At 50.0% G+C, this 20,530-nt stretch overlaps 1 protein-coding gene across 1 annotated transcript in view; it reads right to left on the bottom strand.

Moving 5' to 3' along the window:
* Positions 1–694: 694 nt before the first annotated feature.
* Positions 695–20,530, bottom strand: part of LOC145356050 (tricarboxylate transport protein B, mitochondrial) — a 78,493-nt gene continuing 58,657 nt past the window's right edge. The window contains exons 4-9 of the mRNA XM_080208644.1: positions 15,674–15,812; positions 14,433–14,517; positions 11,224–11,328; positions 6,770–6,885; positions 4,167–4,240; positions 695–836 (exon numbers count right to left, since the gene is read on the bottom strand). Of these exons, the coding sequence (XP_080064770.1) occupies positions 722–836; positions 4,167–4,240; positions 6,770–6,885; positions 11,224–11,328; positions 14,433–14,517; positions 15,674–15,812 (634 nt within the window). The 3' untranslated portion in view covers positions 695–721. The remainder of the gene's footprint in view (positions 837–4,166; positions 4,241–6,769; positions 6,886–11,223; positions 11,329–14,432; positions 14,518–15,673; positions 15,813–20,530) is intronic.

The following is a 20,530-nucleotide window of genomic DNA, read 5'->3' as shown; positions in this document are numbered from 1 at the left end:
CACAGCCCTTAACATCGTACCCTGCCATGGCAGGGCTGGACAATGCTGACCATGGGAGGCCATTGTACCCCTCTGGTCTTCCACCGTTCAGTGGCTGATCTGCATCCTAACTCCCTCTTAATCGCCTTGATTTCCTGCCGTTTGGGATACACAAGGCCGTCATAATAATTACCCATGATGCACATTGACTGTTCTCATGGTCATGTGGTACCCCCCCACCCTCATCATTGGGAGAGTCCATTTTATTGAGACAGTATTCAATTTGCGGTCTGTAGGCACTTAAATTAACTAACTGTTTTATCTTCTAAACCCCTTCTCACGGTAATAAAATGGACGTTAATAAGAAGACAGTCACTTTGGCACAAATAAAAGAACATTCAGACAGGCATCACAAGTGATTGGCACGTAATACATCGTCATGGCCACAGGACGCCTGTCTACAGCAAATAATGTAACTCTTGTGTTACCCGACTTGATTGGTTAATGGACAGTGTTTGGCAAGGCAGGATCGCCCCTCACGATTGGCCCATTGGAAACGCGCAGAGTGCCCCTCTTCCTGTCGACATCCGGTTATTCTTGGCCTGGTCACCCGTTACCCGCCCCCTCCCCCTCCCATCCCTCTGGTCGCCATGGCAACGGTGTCCCACAAGCGGCGCCCCAGCCCCTCCCTTACCTCCCCCACCCCACGCCCTCCCACGTCACCCCTGCTCCGCCAAAGCCTTCAGTCTGTCTTCCAAACCTTGTTCAGCACCTTCACCACTTCTTCGTAGATGATGAAAACTATGGCAACGTCCAGGCAAACTCGACCAAGGCGTGGAACAGTTCCTTTGTAAAACCTTCCAGGAGAGACAAGGGATGTTTAATTAGGGTTCCCAACTCACTACTTTTCTCCTGGGATCTCCAGGATGTAAGGACTAACAGAAAAGCAGCCAGCATAATTAAGGACTCCGGACATTCTCTCTTCCACCTTCTTCCGTCGGGAAAAGGATACAAAAGTCTGGAGGTCACGTACCAACCGACTCAAGAACAGCTTCTTCCCTGCTGCCATCAGACTTTTGAATGGACTTACTTTGCACTAAGTTCATCTTTCTCTACACCCTAGCTATGACTGTAACACTACATTCTGCACTCTCTCCTTTCCTTCTCTGTGAACGGTATGCTTTGTCTGTATAGCATGTATACTAATACATGTGACAATAAAAAAATCAAACCAAATAACCAACAGGACAATTGGTGAGCAATGAACCTGGGGAAAAAATTCTTGAAGATAATAAAGAAAAGGATTTTCTTTTCCAAAGCATTCATCCATTATATCTCACTTTTTCTCTCTCCATGTAGTGTCCCCAATTATCCAACCGATACCCATCGAGGTTCTTCACTGACCTCTAACTCCAGCCACCTTGCTATCACAATGGGACAGCAGAATGCAGGCCTGAGGAATGGCCTCTGTTGGTGCAGGGAGTGAGTCCGATAACTCTTTCCACTCACTGAGCTAACCAGCCCTAACTTGGTTAATCAATTCTAAAAATATTGGCTAGCGCTGCTAGCTCACAGTGCCAGGGATCTGGGATCTGGGATCTGATCCCAGGCTTGGGTCATTGTCTATGTGGAATCTGCACATTCTCCCCGTATCTGCATGGGTTTCCTCTGGATGCTCCGGTTTCCTCCCACAGTCCAAAGTGTGCGGGTTAGGTGGATTGGCCATGCTAAGATTGCATCTTAATGTCCCAAAATGTGTTGGTTGGGGGGGGTTAAATGGGTAAATACGTGGGGTTACAAGGATAGGGCCTGAGTAAGATGCTCTGTCAAAGGGCTAGGGCAGACCCGATAGGCTGAATGGCCTCCTTCTGCACTGTAGGGATTCTGTGACTCTATGAAGTTAAATTATTGCAGCAACTCTGCACTCACCACCTGAGCTAACGAAATGTTCCATGTGTTGAAAACCCCCTTTCTTCATTAATGCTCTATTATCTACTGTCACAAGTAGGCTTACATTAACACTGCAATGAAGTTACTGTGAAAATCCCCTAGTCGCCACACTCCAGTCCAAAGATATGTGGGTTCGGTGGATTGGCCGTGCCAAGTTGCTCCTTAGTGTCGGGGGGATTAGCAGGGTAAGTAAGTGGGTTGCTGACGGTGCAGGCTCGATGGGCCGAATGTCCTCCTGCTGATCCCATTTTCTATGTCCAAAAGCATGAGAGTTCTGGATGGGGTAGACAGGGAGAAACTGTTGCCATTGGTGGAAGAAATCGAGAAGCAGAGGATTAGGGAGACGGATAATAGAAGCAATGCAGGCACTGCCCACTCCATCGCGCATCTGCCCTATGTCGACGTCAATTTATAGTCAGCCTCGACGCACACACTCCTGGCAGGCAGGCCTGCTCCTTATTAAAGGGCAATTGGATTGTCTACATTTTAACGTTCCAGATTAAAAAGAGCTGACTTCTCCCTCCCAAATCATCCTCCGCCCCTGGCTTTCACCGGCACTCCCCTGTCTCCCATCTCCCGGAGTGGGGGATTTAGTACAGCCGAGACTCTCAGTCTTCCTCAGCTACTGCTCCATATATCTTGTGGGATTACCTTGCCTGTGGGGACATGAACCCTTAACCGCAATGTCTGGGGCACAGCTGGCCAAAAACATCTGGAAGGGACATTTTAAAAAGACAATCCTAACTGGGGAAGCCGATTTATATCGATCGGTTAAATCGACACTAAACACTGGTGTCCAGACAACACAATGTTGTTCACCGATCGACCCAGCGCAGGCTGACTACCAACTAAACAACTCCTCGATTTTTAAATTCTCATTCTTGTTTTCTAATCGCTCGATTGCTACATCTTAGAAAGCATTTTTTCTGGTTGTATCGCAGCTTGGTACGGCTCCTGCTCTGCCCAAGACCGCAAGAAACTACAAAAATGGTTGTGAACATGGTCCAGTGCATCTCTCAAACCAGCCTCCCATCCACTGACTCTGTCTACACTTCCCGCTGCCTCGGCAAAGCAGCCAGCATAATTAAGGACCCCACGCACCCCGGACATTCCCTCTTCCACCTTCTCCCGTCGGGAAAAAGATACAAAGTCTGAGGTCACGTACCAACCGACTCAAGAACAGCTTCTTCCCTGCTGCTGTCAGACTTGTGAATGGACCTATCTCACACTAAGCTGGTCTTTCTCTACACCCTAGCTATGACTGTGACACTACACTCTGCGCTCTCTCCTTTCCTTCTCTGTGAATGGTATGCTTTGTCTGTATAGCGCGCAAGAAACAATACTTTTCACCGTATGCTAATACATATGACAATAATAAATCAAATCAAATCCCTCCCTATCTCTGTAATCGCTTTCAGCAACTCAATTCTCTCAATCTTGCATCGCCCTTTTTTAAGCTTAAAGGTTATTTATTAGTCACAAGTAGGCTTACATTAACACTGCAATGAAGTTACTGTGAAAATGTCTTAGTCGCCCCACTCCAGTGCCTGTTCGGGGATACTGAAGGAGAAGTTACATTAGCCAATGCACCTAACGAGCACATCTTTCAGACTGTGGGAGAAGGAAACCCACGCAGACACGGGGAGAATGCGCTGACTCCCTACAGTGACCGAAGCCAGGAATTGAACCCCTATCCCAGGCGCTGTGAGGCAGCAGTGTGAAACGTAATCCAGTGCGAAACGTAATCCAGTGCCACCCCGTTCTGGTGTATATCCCCAATTCTAACTGCTCCACCACTGGGGCGGCACCTTCAGCTGCCAAAGCCCCGAGCTCTGAAATCGCCTCCCGTAACCTCTCAGCCTCTCCCTCACCTGTCAAGAGACTCATTTGCCAGAATTTTACTACACACTCGCCCCCCCCCAAACTGGCTCGCAGAACAGCACTGTCCATTGGCCTTGGGTGAGGTGATAAAATTCCAGCAATTAAGACCAACTTTTTGAGCAGACTTTGGGTCACCTGTGCTAGTATCTCCACCGTACATGGTTCAGCGTCAACGTTGACTGGATTAGCACACCACCCGGGAATGTTTTATCCATAGAATCCTTACAGCGTAGGCCATTCAGCCCATCAGGTCTGCAGTGACTCTCCAAAAGCATATCCCCCACTCCCACCCCACCGTCACAAGTGTGATGCACCACAGCTGTCACTGTGTAAAAATGTTAAATAATTTTACTTACGCCAAGGGACCTTCATATTTCATTATCTTGAAAGCACAGTCCCAGGTATTCCTGTATTTCTGAGCCTCCAAACCCTAAAACAAATCGAGACAAGAGTTATACAGAACAAACCTCACTCAGGGTACCGAGGGTTTGACACCATTAAGCATTTGTGAATATGACCATGTGTCAAGGCGTTTGCTCAAGTTCCCAGTCTGAAGACAACAGGCTCCACAGTTACTGTGGCCTCTGTGACAATACAGCACCGTTAAGATCAGTGTCTTATATCATGTTTCTGGTGAAGGTTGTGTTTGGAAGTTCTGGTTAACAATGCCAAAATTGTCTACAATCGGCAGCTCACAAGCTGAATATGCAGAAGGTTAACTGTTCCTAATGGGTGGTATGGTGGCACAATTAGCACTGCTGCCTTTCAGCACCAGGGACCCAGATTCGATTCCTGGCTTGGGTCACTGTCTTTGCGGAGTTTGCACATTCTCCCCGTCTCTGTGTGGGTTTCCTCCGGGTACTCCCATTTCTTCCCACAGTCCAAACATCTAGGGGTTAGGTGGATTGGGCATGCTAAATTGCCCCTTAGAGTCAGGGGGACTAGCTAGGGTAAATGCATAGGGTTATAGGGAAAGGATTGTGGTTGGTGCAGACTCGATGGACCAAATGGCCTCCTTCTGCACTGTATGATTCTATTCTATTCTTAAAGTGTTTGTTTTAATCTTGGCTAATGCAGTTCATTATGTTAAAGTTCTCCCCTGGGTTTTTTAGAGTAGGGTTTGATTAGGTTGATCAGCAAGAGGACAATCATGCGTGTGCGGGGGGGCTAGGCTTACAGAGAGGAAAAGCAGGCAGTTGCAGTTTGAATTTGAAAAGAGCAGTCACTTCTCTTTTGCTCTCTTCCTGGAAATTGAAGTCTGGAACCCAGTAGAAAATAGGTACCTCTCTCCAGAGGTCTGCAAAATGCAAGATGTGTTTTTCTCTCTCTCTCTGGAGTCCGGCTGTTTGAAGACAGGTCTATCTTTGGAAGTTGCTCTCTAAGGGTCAGAAGGTGGGTGTCTCTATCTCTGCCCAGAGGGGTTAAAAGGCTGAAGGACTGGGAATTCACCGCGTGGTCTCACTATCGGATTCTGAAGAGAGATTTACATCTATGGGAATATTGCTTAAATTGAAACAAATAGAAATAGTTAGCAGTTAAGAATTATATTTTGTCATGTTTAAGTATTTCAAATGATAAAAGTTATGCTAATTATTTTTGTTGTGTTTTAACTTGTGCTGTTAAATAAAGTTTGTTTTAATAAAAGCTTCCCAATAGGTCAATCAAATCTGGAACAATACACCTCATACTTACCCTAATGCCAAAAATCAAAAATAGTTGGGGTCTAGGCTAACTTCATTACGTACCTTGGAGTTTCTGATCTGGTCCCTAACACCTCCCACAGCCTCAGCCGTAAACACAGCTTCTCTGCATCAATTCCCACCTCGATCTCTCGTCACAAAAGCTCCTTGCAATGGGTGCCATATGGGAGAAGAATGTTGGATCTTTCACAGCAGAACCTTCCTCTCCTCTCCTGCCCCCCTCGGGGGGTGCGCCTGCCTCAGGAAACTAGGCCCTGCCTCTTTTCCAGCTCTTAGCCATGGTTACTGAGACCCAGAAGCACAGTTTAGACCAGGGAGTGAGCCAGTGATGTGTGGATGACTCGCTGTGACACTGGCAGTGAATTAACCCTCTGAACCGTCCAATCTTACAGCATAGAAGGAGGCCATTCAGTACACTGTACCTCTGATGGCTCCCTGAAAGAGTTTCCAATTAATCCCACTACCCCCCTGCTCTCCCCCATCAGTGTTCTTTCCAAACATTTATTCAATTCCCTTTCTGAACATTCCAATTGAATCTATTTCCATTAACCTTTCAGGAAGCGGCTTCCCGATCACAACAACTTATAAAATAGAATCCCCACAGTGCAGAAAGGAGGCCATTCAGCCCATCGAGACTGCACTGACAACAATCCCATCCAGGCCCTATCTCCCTAACACCACGTATTTACCCTGCTAATCCCCCGTTATTAAGGGACAATTTTAGCATGGCCAATCCACCTGACCGCACATCTTTGGACTGTGGGAGGAAACCGGAGCATCCAGAGGAAACCCACGCAGACACGAGGAGAATGTGCACACTCCATACAGACAGTGACCCGAGCCGGGAATCAAACCCAGGTCTCTGGTGTTAGAAGGCAGCGGTGCTAACCACTGTGCCACCCACTCGCTGTGTCTTCATCGCCCCACTGTTTTTGCACCCATTTCTTTCAGCCCCTATCTCTCTGGTTACTGTCTGTCCATTTTTACTTTATTCAAACCCCTCCGGATTTTAAACACCTCAATTAAATCTCCTCTTAAACATGCCTGTGCTGAGCAGAAGCACCCCAGTCTCTCCCCTGTGCAATCGTTCACCCATCCTGTCCTGTTCTCTGTTAATCCTTAAGACGCTTTTGTTACTGAGTGAACCTTCCCAGTTACCGCTCTCTCTCCCCCCCACCCCCCCCATCCCCCCACCCCCAGCTCGTTCCGGACATCAGAAGGATTTTCACAGCGTGCCGGGTGGTCTCGGACCCTCGTACCTGCATCCTGGTTTTCACCACATCCAGCGGGGTATTACCAAACACACTGGCCGCACCCGCAATCGCACCAAACAAGCCAGTCACGAGAGGGTTAATCTCCTTGGACGCGTTGTCCCCTGAATGGGCAAAGAACGAGACGTCAGAGTGACCCGGCAGCGATCGCACAGTACCGCACGAGGCCATTCACCCATCGGGCGGGATTTCCTAGCCTCGCGAGGCCCGGAATTTCCTGCCCGGGGTCAGTGGAGATTTCTGTTGCCGGACCCTCGCCCGCCCCCTGGTGGGCACAGTTGGCCACCCCAACAGGGACGCACTGTCTCTTTGAAAGAACATAAGAACATAAGAAATAGGAGCAGGAGTAGGCCATCTAGCCCTTCGAGCCTGCCCCGCCATTCAATAAGATCATGGCTGATCTGTCGTGGCTCAGTTCCACTTTCCCGCCCTCTCCCCATAACCCTTAATCCCCTCTCTTATCAAAAACCCATCAACCCGCTTCTTAAAAATATTTAGCGAGGCAGCCTCCACCACTTCAACGGGCAGAGAATTCCAGAGATTCACCACCCTTTGAGTGAAGAAGTTCCTCCTCAACTCCGTTCTAAACCGCCCCCCTTTTATCTTGAGGCTGTGCCCCCTAGTCCTACTGTCTTTTTTGAGCGGGAAGAGTCCTCACATCCAAGCTGTGTTGCTCCTTTATTGTGACAACACAGCTTGGATGTGAGATGAATTAAAAATGGTAGAAAAGGGGACACGTCCTCCCGCTCTCTCTCTCTCTCTCTGACCCCAAAAACCTTAAACGTCCTGAGTTATGTGCCAACATAATTTTTAACCACGAACATTCGGAGGGTTGCTCCTTCAGGTGAACGCTCCAAAAGCTCGTGATTCCAAATAAACCTGTTGGACTTTAATCTGGTGTTGTGAGATTTCTTACTGTGCCCTCCTCAGGCCAACATTGACATCCACACATAAAGAATGAAGAAAATTACAGCACAGGAACAGGTCCTTTTGGCCCTCCAAACCTGCACTGACCATATTGCCCTACTGAACTATTACTTACGGGGCGAAAAACTGCAGCAGGCGACGGTGCAGAGGGACCTCGGGGTCCTTGTGCATGAGTCGCAAAAACCCAGCTTGCAGGTGCAGCAGGTGGTCAGGAAGGCGAATGGGATGCTGGCCTTCATAGCGAGGGGGATTGAATATAAAAGTAGGGAGGTCTTGCTGCGGCTGTATAGGACATTGGTGAGGCCGCAGCTGGAGTACTGTGTGCAGTTTTGGGCGCCGCACCTGCGCAAGGATATTTTGGCCTTGGAGGGAGTGCAGAGGAGGTTTACTAGGCTGATACCGGAGTTGAGGGGATTGAGCTATGAGGAGAGGCTGAATAAACTGGGCTTGTACTCGTTAGAGTTTAGAAGAATGAGGGGAGATCTCATTGAGACGTATAAGATGATGAATGGGATGGATAGGATAGAGGTGAAAGAGCCATCCAATTAATCTCACACTCCATCATCCTGTCTTTTCAAGCATTTAACCGATTCCCGTCGGAACGTTCGTACTCCTGATGGTAGGAAAAGCCACTGGGCAAAACCCATTCCCCTCCGTCCCTCTCCAATTCTCCTGGAGATTGTTTTAACTCCAGGATCACCGGTTAATCACTTTATCACAGATACCCTGCGATTTTAAACACACACACCTGTCAAACCACAGAATCAAATAACTTTGCGACAAAAGGAAGAGGCCTGACAGCCCACCGCGTCCGCACCGACTCTGACAGAGTGTCTCACCCAGGGTCACCCCCCTGCCCGATCCCTGTAACCCCACAGAGTTACCTAGCTACACCCCTTTGGACACCACAGGGTAATTTACCCCGGCCAATGCACCTAACCTGCAAACCTTCGGAGTGTGGGGGGGAAACTGGAGCAGCCGGAGGAAACCCACGCAGACACGGGGAGAACGTGCAGACCCCACACAGACAGTGACCCGAGCCGGGAATCGAACCCGGGACCCTGGTGCTGAGAGGCAGCAGTGCTAACCACTGTGCCACCGATTCCCCACAATCATTAACCAGAGGCTAACTGGTAGAAGAATTAAAAGGGAATTGGGTATATTTTTACCTCGAGAATGGTTTGAGTGTCTGGAACTCACTGCCTGGAAGGGTGAAAGCAGCAGAAACCTGCATCACGTTTAAAAACCATTCGGATACGCACTTAAGAACATAAGAAATAGGAGCAGGAGTGGGCCATCTAGCTCTTCGAGCCTGCCCCGCCATTCAACAAGATCATGGCTGATCTGTCGTGGCTCAGTTCCACTTTCCCGCCCTCTCCCCATAACCCTTAATCCCCTCTCTTATCAAAAACCCATCAACCCGCGTCTTAAAAATATTTAGCGAGGCAGCCTCCACCACTTCAACGGGCAGAGAATTCCAGAGATTCACCACCCTTTGAGTGAAGAAGTTCCTCCTCAACTCCGTTCTAAAACGCCCCCCCTTTATCTTGAGGCTGTGCCCCCTAGTCCTACTGTCCTTTCTGAGCGGGAAGAGTCTTTCCACCTCTATCCTATCCATCCCATTCATCATCTTATACGTCTCAATGAGATCTCCCCTCATTCTTCTAAACTCTAACGAGTACAAGCCTAGTTTATTCAGCCTCTCCTCATAGCTCAACCCCCTCAACTCCGGTATCAGCCTAGTAAACCTCCTCTGCACTCCCTCCAAGGCCAAAATATCTTTGCACAGGTGCGGCGCCCAAAACTGCACACAGTACTCCAGCTGCGGCCTCACCAATGCCCTATACAGCTGCAGCAAGACCTCCCTACTTTTATATTCAATCCCCCTCGCTATGAAGGCCAGCATCCCATTCGCCTTCCTGACCACCTGCTGCACCTGCAAGCTGGGTTTTTGCGACTCATGCACAAGGACCCCGAGGTCCCTCTGCACCGTCGCCTGCTGCAGTTTTTCGCCCCGTAAGTAATAGTCCTTCCTACCATTCTTCCTTCCAAAGTGGACCACCTCACACTTGCCAACATTAAATTCCATTTGCCATTTCCTGGCCCATTCGCCCAGCCTATCTAGATCCTTCTGCAGACTCTCCACACCCTCCGCACAATTTGCCGTTCCCCCAATCTTGGTGAGTGCCTGGAACTGGGATTAGGCCCGATCAGTCACCACAGGCAAGATGGGCAGAATGGCCTCGTTCTGTGCTGTAAATCATAGAATCCTACAGTGCAGGCGGCCATTCGGGCCAATGAGTCTGCACCAACCACAATCCCACCCAGGCCTTATCCCCATATCTCCGTGCATTTACCCTAGCTAGTCTCCCCAGACACTAAGGGGCAATCAGTATGATCAATCCAACTAACATTTTTCAGACTGTGGGAGGAAACCAGAACACCCGGAGGAAACCCACGCAGACATGGGGAGAACATGCAAACTCCACACAGACAGCGACCCGAGCCAGGGTCCCGGGCGCTGAGAGGCAGCAACGCTAACCACTGTGCCACCCTTTATGTTTTTGAGGCCTAGGCAGTGATTTGTAAGGGTTTTGCCTGAGTTCCTGCCTAACGCCAAGTTTCTTAACTGCCCGATCGACTCACTGAAACAACATTATATCCCTGCCCATCGGGTGTAAAGTCCCTCCAGCACAGAGCTGAGCGAGGCACAGGCAATGCAGATGGAGCAATATCTCCCCCTGATGGTAGACACTGGACACTGCCACTGGCCTTACAACTGGCGGTACAGGAGTCACGGGGTGTTGTTACTGAGTTCCAGTGGCCAACACACTGCGCTGGACAGACACAGGCCGCTTCACCCAACTGGCGTTTTAAGCTCTACATGAACCCTGTTACATCTCACCCCCAATCAACAAGATCTTCCATTCCTTTCTCATGCACTGAATTAGATTCCCCCTAAATAATATTCACCCCAGCCACTCCTGGTGACCACGAGCTCCGCGTTCTAACCACTCGCCACGTAGATGCATTTCCCCTCCCCCCCCAACCCCCCCCGAGTTCCCTATTCGTTAGTCGTGACCTCTGGCTAAGTGGAGATCATTTGCCAGAGTTCACGAGAGATTCTAAGGGTGGGATTTTCCGGCCTCGCTCTCCCCAATTCTGGAAAATCCTGCCCGAGGTCAACGATCCTTTCCAATGGTCCGTGTCCCGCCCGTTACAATTCCCCTAGCGGGCGGGATGGGAGAATTCCACGGCAAGTCTCTTTCTCTCTCTCCCCCTCCACTCCTCTCCATCTCTCTCTCCCCCTACATCATTTGGCAGGATGAGGAGGTCTCGTCCGCCTCAGCTGGAAGGGGGGTTGAGCCCGTGTTATTCTGAATCACGCACTAGCCACCCAGTCACACCGAACCTGCCCAGCCCCCTCGGAGACTGACAGCCAGTGTCAATGTTTATAATGTATCTCCGCACTCACCCCTCCCCCAGGCCACCAACTAATACCCCGGACATCGTACCTTTGTACCAGTTCTTCAGTGAAGTCATGACGAAGAATCGGATGGCCTGGTTCGATCCCTGCTTCAGAATCGTGGCTGTCAAACCCTGATAGGTACCCTTCAATCCTGCAACAGGGACACGAGGAAGGGAGAGGTGAGGGGGGAAGAGAGACAGAGAGAGGGGGGAAGAGAGACAGAGAGAGAGGGGGGAAGAGAGACAGAGAGGGTGGAGTTCAGAAAGTCAGATTAATCCACAGTTTTAGTCACACTCTTTCCTCTGTGGGGGGGAATCGAGTCCATCACCCCCCTCATACAAGCCTCCTCCTGCCCCCTGCAAGGCATCCTTATACATTTCTGCACCCCCGTGCCCTCCCCCAATCCCCTTGCAAGCCCCGAGGCTGGCTCCTTCATACAAACATAAATAAGGAGGAGTAGGCCATTCAGCCCATTGAGAATGCTGCCCCATTCTGTAAGATCCTGGGTGAGTTGATGTGGTGTAAACTCAGCCATCACCGGCCCATAATCCTCAACTCCTTTCAAAATCACCAACCTGTCTACCCGTCCTCGGGTCTATCCCGTGCCCCAGTCTCCAGGGACTAACAACTCTCCGAGAGGGGAAATTCTCCTCATCGCTGTCTTAGATGGGGACCCCTTATCCGGAAACTGTGAGCCGGAGTTCCAGACCTCCCAACAGGGGGAAACATTTATCCAGCCCCCTCAGAACGTGTTTTGTTTCAACAAGATCACCTCTCATTGGTGAGACACAGAGAGAGACAGAGACAAACACACACACACACACACACACACACACACACACACACACACACACACGAGTGAGAGAGACAGAGAGAGAGCAAGACAGGCAGATAGAGAGAGTGAGCAAGACAGCGACAGAGACAGATTTTTGAGTACAGAAGGCAACTTGCCACTGGCCAGTAGTGGGATCTTCCTGTGCCCACTGAAGTATATGGCATTTTGCGTGCCTCATATCCCACCGCTGGCAAATCCACTGCGGGGAGTGGGGGTGTCACCTTTACCAGGGCCGGAAGATCCTCCTGACTGTGGGGGGGGGGGGGCGGTGCTGGAATATTCCACCCAAAGCGGCAGGGACCTGGTAACTACCCCACCCCCCCCCCCGGGGCAGTGAGGGGGATTCCCGAATGGTGCCGGGGTGGGGATTAAATCGCACAATTTGCTGCCAGCTGCCTGAAACATTATCATTTCTCCCTCTAGGCGACCCCTCAATCTCACAACGTCCCCCTCGTTACAGACCCCAGCGGCTGGGAGCCGTTTTAAAATCCAGCTGGAATTAACCGCATGAGAGTTAACCCCCGCCTTTACAAATTAAACCTTTCCGGAACTTTCTGCAAGTGGGGCAGGAGCGGTACAATCCAGGGGACAATGACGGACAAGACAAGGCTGCCCTGGAATTAAACCCTGAGTTTTTTTTATTCATTTGTGGGGCAGGGGGTGTTGCTGGCTGGGCCACTATTTATCACCCATCCCTAGTTGCCCCCTTGAGAAGGTGGTGGTGAGCTGCCTCCTCGAATCGCTGCTGTCCGTGTGCCCACAATGCCGTTAGGGAGGGAATTCCAGGATTTTGACCCAGCGACTGTGAAGGAACGGAGATATATTTCCCAGTCAGGATGTTGAGTGGTTTGGAGGGGAACTTGTAGATGGTGGGGTTCCCATGTATCTGCTGCCCTTATCCTTCTAATTTAAGTAGTCGTATATTTGGAAGGTGCTGTCTAAGGATCTTTGGTGAATTGCTGCAGTGCATCTTGTAGATGGTACACACTGCTGCTACTGAGTGTTGGTGGTGGAGGAGTGGATGTTTGTAGACATGGTGCCAATCAAACGGGCTTTGTCCTAGACAGTATAAAGCTTCTTGATGTTGTTGGAGCTGCACCCATCCAGGCAACTGGGGAGTATTCCATCACACTCCTGACTTGTGCCTTGTAGATGGTGGAGAGACTTTGGGGACGTGACGAGGTGAAAACCAGCAGGATGAGAGAGAGTGGGGCTGCAGTGACATTTTTTTAACCCACTAGAAGTGGGGGCACAATAAGTGTCATAATTCCATTCACCACCAGAGGGAGCAGCTCACCATGGGCTGAGACTCCCAAAGATACAATGAGGTTGCATTCAGCTCCCCCCCTGCTCCAGTGGGGGTTGGGGTTGCGGAGGGGGGGTGTGTAGGGGAGGAGCTGGGGGAGAGATATGTAGAATCCAGCGGGAGGCCTGCCCACCCCCAGTTTTTTTTTTAAAGTCTATTTATTATTGTCACAAGTAGGCTTACTGCAGCGAAGTTAGTGTGAAAATCCCCCAGTCGCCACACTCCGGCACCTGTTCGGGTACACTGAGTGAGAATGGCCAACGCACCTAACCAGCACGTCTTTCAGACTGTGGGAGGAAACTGGAACACCCGGAGGAAACCCACGCAGACACGGGGAGAACATGCAGACTCCACACAGACAGTGACCCAAGCTGGGAATCGAACCTGGGTCCCTGGTGCAGTGAGGCAGCAGTGCTGACCACTGTGCTAGCGTGTCGCCCTGGCAGAAACCTGGAGGGGAGGGGTGGGGGGGGTTGCTGGTTAAGTTGCCCTGGGGCCTACAAAGGTCCATAAATGGCCCCCTAAAGGCCTCATCCAAACTCTGGTGTTTAGCTGTGGTGAGGAGTGGAATGCCCCCTGCAGGAAGCCTGGCAGCTTTACCTGGGCACACTGGCATTGGGCAAAGGGAAAGGGGGAACCTCCACATTTGGAACACACACACACACACACACACACACACACACACACACACACACTAACCGTGGATGGACTCGAAATACGAACCGATGTCAGGGGTAAGTTTTTCACTCAGAGGGTGGTGAGTGAGTGGAATCGGCTGCCGGTGGTGGTAGAGGCGAACTCGTTGGGGTCTTTTAAAGAGACTTCTGGATGAGTACATGGGATTTAATGGGATTGGGAGTTATAGATGGGCCTGGTAGGTATGGATATGATTGACACAGCTTGTGGGCCAAAGGGCCTGTTTGTGCTGTAGTGTTCTACGTACTAACTCTTTCTCTCTGCACAAACTGCTGAGATTTTCTCTCTGCTGAGATTTTCCAGCATGTTCCGTCTCTGTTACAGTAACCGTTGACCTTGGCTGTGACTGAATAAACAAAGTGGGGGCTGGGGGAGTTGGCGTTGGGACTCCGAGGAGCCTCTCCGTTGGGGCACTCACCTTGCTGACGGACTATCTCCCGCACCCCGTGGAAGAATCCTCGGTACTTTGGTTGGGGAGAACATTGGTCGTGGATGAACTTCACCTGGAGATAAATGGAAGGATATTTCCTGTTAAGGGCCCACCTCCGATTTGGTGACCATTTTGCCCAATCAACAGACTTTGAAAATAAAAGCATAACGCAACACAAAACAGACTCCACCAAGAACGAACAGAATCGTTTCAGCCATTCCCACACCCCTCTGTAGTGTGGGTGATGTCTTCTCTTACACTGTATTAACATCTCTCTCCCACTGATGTATTCTGTTTCACTATTGCTCTGATGAGATTTAAACTGCCCTCCTAACTGGGTATTTGTTGCAAATCTGTCCAATTTGCACGGAGTTTCTGAATCTAGGAATGTACGGAACCAGGCCATTCAGCCCATCCACTCTATGCTTTATCTCTACACAAACCCTCTTCCCCCCCCACTTCACCCAACCCCATCACCGCAATCTTCAATTGGTTCTCCCTCACGGACTGGCTCAGCTTCCCTTTCAATGTATCAACGTCATTCTCTCTCCCCCACCCCTCCCCCCGTGGGAGCGAGTCCCACATTCTGCCCCCCCTCCCCCCGTGGGAGCGAGTCCCACGTTCTCCCCACTTTCCCCCCCCCATCAGCCTAAATGACTGACGTAAAAGAGAAATAGCGTGGGGGCAACATTGCGCACTGAGGCAGCAAGTTACCCCTCCCCCCCCCCCCCCAAATCCTGCATCCCCTTCCCCCACTCTCCCACCCCCATGCCCTCCTCCTCCCCCCCCCCCCAAATACCAAACTCCCCCCTCCCCTGCCCCACAGCTGAAGCCGGTGCAGTCCGCAGGGTGGACATTCCAGTCAGGCCTCCTGACTGGAGAGGGTCTCTCCCCCAAATCGGTGCTCCAGCCCCCACCCCGACACTGTGGCCTCATCGCAGCCGCCAGCCTGACCCCTGACCTGCGCGGGCCTCTGGTCCGCACAGCGACCTCGATGACCCCTGGCCCGCCCCCCCCCTCTGGCTTGGAGCTGAGGGGGGGGATGGGCATTGGCCACGATATCCTGAATAAACTGCGGGCCGACCAGACTGTGGGGTATTGAAGATGGAGCCCTGAGGGACCAGGGTGGAAATCGAGAGAGGGAGGGTTGACGAACAGGGACGTCGAAGGCGAGCTTGGGGTTGTTTTTCCCGCCCTGTTCATTGTGCGATCGAGATGGACCGAGTTACCTTCACCGTCTCCATCGGACAGACGACTAACACCGCCTCAGAGACGCCAGCTCCCAGGCCACACAGCAGGCTCTGTTGGCTGCTCAACCTGCCCTGCCCATCGCGCAGCTGGTTACTCAGAAACTCAAAGGTTCCAAACCTGGGAGAGAGAACAGGCAGAGATCAACAACAACATTCTGCATTCATATAGCTCCCCCTCCCAATACAATAAGACACTCCTGCGACCCTTGGCAACAGCATTGACCGACCAAACAAACACAAGAGCGAGAGAGGGGTCTGACAAAGAATCATCCAGAATCAAAATATTGGTTCTATTCTCTCCACAGGTGCTGTCAGACCTGCCGAGATTTTCCAGCATATTTTGTTTTTGTTTCGGATATCAGCATCTGCAGTATTTGGCTTTCATGTGTGCAAAGATGCATCATGCATCAACCAATTAGCTGTAACGTGCGATTCCCAAGACCTGTTTCATGAGCTGATGAATGTCTATTAGATTAATGAAGGAGACGCTTGCAGCAGATTTAACTGACAAGGTGTTATTTATGCCGTATTTCATTCCACCTCAATGTGGTTAACTCTTTAACCGCTGCTGATGTGGCTCAGTAAACCAGTGAGTCATGCCAGCAGTTGTTGTCCCCAGCAACCTTTCCTTCTCTCACTCACTCACTCTCTCTTTGGTCCCCCTCACGCTGACCCTACAGTTAAGAAAGCCCAGCAATGCCTCTACTTTCTCAGGAGACTAAGGAAATTTGGCATGTCCGCTACGACGCTCACCAACTTTCCCGAATGCTCCACAGAAAGCATTCTTTCTGGTTGTATCACAGCTTGGTATGGGCTCCTGCTCTGCCCAAGACCGCAAGGAACTACAAAGGGTCGTGAATGAAGCCCAGTCCATCACGCAAACCAGCCTCTCATCCACTGACTCTGTCTACACTTCCCGCTGCCTTGGGAAAGCAGTCAGGATAATCAAGGACCTCACACACCCCAGACATTCTCTCTTCCATCTTTTCCCATTGGGAAAAGATACAAAAGTCTGAGGTCACGTACCGACCGACTCAAGAACAGCTTCCTCCCTGCTGCTGTCAGACTTTTGAATGGACCTACCTTGCATTAAGTTGGATTAAGGAAGGGGAATGAAGTAGGGATATAAAGTAGATGAAAAAAATGAAGACAATAAAGAAATAAAAGGTGGGGAACAGTGAAAAAAAAACCAGAATGATAATAAATGGGTCGGGGTGGGGTAGAGCAAATCATTCAAAGTTGTTGAACTCAATGTGAAGACCGGAAGACTGTAAAGTGCCGAGCTGGAATATGGAATGCCGATTTTCCAGTGTGCGTTCAGCCTCACTGGAACATTGCAGCAAGCCAAGGACAGACACGTGGGCACGGGAGCAGGACCGTGTGTTAAAATGACGAGCAACAGGAAGATCAGGTCTTGCTCTTCCCGACATACATCAACAACCTAAACTTCAGGGCAAAATTATGAAATTTACAGATGAAACCAAGTTTGGAAACATTATTGGCGGAGATGAGGGTAGTGTCGAACTTTGAAAGACGACGTGTTGGTGGATTGGCGGGTAAATGTTCAACAGAGAGAGAGAGATGAATCATTTTGGCAGGAAGAATATGGAGATACAGCATAAAATAAAGGGAGAAATGCTAGAGGAACTTAAGGATCTCAGTGTATTTGTGGATAGATTATTGAAGATGGCAGGACATGTTGAGAGAGCGGTTAATAAATTAGACGGTATCTGCGGTTTTGTTACTAGAAGCAATAAGTAAAAGAGTAAGGAGGTCATGTTGTACTTATGTAATGAGATGGAGATGCCAGCGTTGGACTGGGGTGGGCACAATAAGAAGTCTCACAACACCAGGTTAAAGTCCAACAGGTTTATTTGGTAGTACGAGCTTTCAGAGTGCCGCTCCTTCATCAGGTGACCAATTTACCAGATGAAGGAGCAGTGCTCCGAAAGCTCATGATTCCAAGTAAACCTGCTGAATTCAACCTGGCGTCTTACTGAACTTGTGTCAGGCCTCAGGGTTAGGTACTGCTTACTGTTCTGGGTGCCATACCCGAGGGAGGATGGGAAGGCCTGGGAGAGAGTGCAGAGGAGATTCACAAGGATGATCCCAGAGATAAAGATGTGTATCTATGAGAATAGATTGGAGAGGCTGCGGCTGAATTCCTTGGAGAAAAGAAGGCTGAGTGGACACTCGATAGAGGTATTCGAGGTACTGAAGGGTCTGGACACGGTGAATAGTGAGAAACTGTTCCCATTCAAGAAAGCATCAAGAACTCGAGGACACAGATAAAGTAATGGGCAAAAGGAGTAGAAGTGATGTGAAGAAAAATCACCCAGAAGGTTGCTGGAGTCCAGAACAAACTTCCTGAGGGGGTGATGGAGGCAGGTTCAATCGATATATTCGAAAGGAAAATTGGATTGCAACTTGAAAGTAATGAATGTGCAAGATTACAGGGATGAGGCAGGCGAGTGGGACTGGAGAAAATGCTCTTTCAGCGAGACAGTACATGCTCAATGGGCTGAATGGCCTCCTGCTGCATTGTAAAGATTCTGTGATACAGTCTCCTCTTCTTCTGAAGACAGGGTTTGAACAAGGGACACTTAACTTAGAGGCGGTACTACGATTTAGCACAGGGGGAGGCCAATCAGCCCATCGTGCCAATGCCAGCTCTTTGCCAGAGTTGTCTGACTGTGAACACTTCTGTCCAGTCTCCCCTTAACCCTCCCTGTTCAGAAGGGGAACAAGCCCAACTTCTCCAGTCTCTAACGCAGCTCCACATTCCTGGTACCATTCCGGTGAATCTCTTCCCCGGGATCGCGACAACCTTCCTGCAGCGTAATGCTCCAGATCTAACACAATACACTCGCTGAGGCTTAAACAGTATTTAGCAGAACTTCCTTCCTGCTGTTAGCCAATATCTCTGCTAATAAAGCAGAATGTGCCTTTGTAACTGCCTTCTTAATTTGCTTTTAAAGATGTGTGAATGTGAACCCCACTCCCCGCCTCCCTCCCACGAGACCTCTCTCTTCCTGCAACTCCTTTATATTCACATCATTTGATTTTTCCTGCCCTGTCAGTGACGTTTAGCACTACACCGGTGGCATAGTGGTTAGCACTGCTACCTCACAGGGACCTGGGTCCGATTCCCGGATTGGCTCATTGTCTGTGTGGAGTTTGCACATTCTCCTCGTGTCTACATAGGTTTTCAGATGCTCCGGTTTCCTCCCACAGTCCAAAGATATACAGGTTAGGTGGATTGGCCGTGCTAAAATTGCCCCTTAGTGTCCGAAGGTGTGTATTGATGGATTAGCTATGCAAAATGTGTGGGGTTATAGAGATTGGGCGGGGAAGGAGGCCTGGGTGACACATAAACTTTTGAAGTTTATTAGTGTCACAAATAGGCTTACATTAACACTGCAATGAAGTTACTGTGAAAATGCCCGAGTTGCCATACTCCGACGCCTGTTCGGGTACACTGAGAGAGAATTTAGCATGGCCAATGCACCTAACCCGCACATTGTTTGAACTGTGGGAAGAAACTGGAGCACCCGGAGGAAACCCACAAAGAGATGGGGAGAATGTGCAAATTTCACACAGACAGTGACTCAAACCGGGAATCAAACCCGGGTCCCTGGCACTGTGAGGCAGCAGTGCTAACCACTGTGTTGCGCCATATACGTCTGTCAGACAGTCAGTGTAGACTTGATGGGCCGAACGGCCTCTCCTGCAATGTAGGGATTTTATGGATGGGATTTTACAGCCTCACTCGTCCTGAAACTGTAAAATCCTGCCCAAGATCAATTGGCCTTTCCACACTCTGCCCCTCACCCGCTCAAATTCCGGTGGCAAGCAGGGCAGTAAAATTCTGGCCAATAAGTCTGGGTGAGGGTCATCTCGAAACGTTGGTTCGATTCTCTCTCCACAGATGCTGCCAAAGCTGCTGAGATTTTCCAGCAGTTTCTGTTTCGGATTCCAGCATCCGCAGTAATTTGCTTTTAGCATTTTGAAAAGTGAAAGTTTATTTATTAGTGCCAAGTAAGGCTTACATTAACACTGCAATGAAGTTACTGTGAAATTCCGCTAGTCGCCACGTTGCAGCGCCTGTTCGGGTCAATGGGCCTAACCAGCGCGTCTTTCAGACTGTGGGAGGAAACCCACACAGACACGGGGAGAAGGTGCAAACTCCACACAGACAGTGACCCAAGCCAGGAATCGAACCCGGGTCCCTGCCGCTGTGGGGCAGCAGTGCTAGCCGCTGTGCCACCCCCATTTCTGCCTCAGATCACAATCCAAAGGCAGCGGTTGAATATTATCTTGGCCCTCTGTCATTTAGGGGTGCTTTGGAAATAGCGTGCTGCTCCATCTGACGTACATTTCATTACAGGCTGTGAGCGCACACTACTTAAATTCCCCAAGGAACCCTTTCATTATCCACCCTCTGTGCAAACTCACTGGAGTCAACTCATCGCAGCTGGAAAAGAAACAGTTTCAGGGTGAGCACATTGCTCCTCTCGGGAAAAGCTAAGCAGTAATTACGCTGTCGCAAGGACGGTTAAATTAGATGAAATACTCGCCTTTAAAGAGCATCCGTCACGGCCTCAGAATGTTCCCAAACGTTCCCTCGCCAGTCAAGCACTTTTCCAAATCTGGTCATTTTACAACGTAGGAAATGCAGCTGCCAAACCGTGCACAGCAAGATCCCACGCACCACCACGTGACCATTAGTCTGTTTTTAGTCACACTAAATCGGCTGTGACGCCGGGTAGAACCTCCCCTGCTTTTCTTTAAGGCCTCATTCATCAGATACCCTCCCGGGAGGCAGCGGTTCATCGT

Source organism: Carcharhinus amblyrhynchos, chromosome 20 (assembly GCF_965287045.1).
Source record: "Carcharhinus amblyrhynchos chromosome 20, sCarAmb.v2.hapA, whole genome shotgun sequence".
NCBI classification, from domain to species: Eukaryota; Metazoa; Chordata; class Chondrichthyes; order Carcharhiniformes; family Carcharhinidae; genus Carcharhinus; species Carcharhinus amblyrhynchos.
The sequence above is the reverse complement of the archived record's forward strand: the minus strand, read 5'-3'. Positions and strand labels throughout refer to the sequence as shown.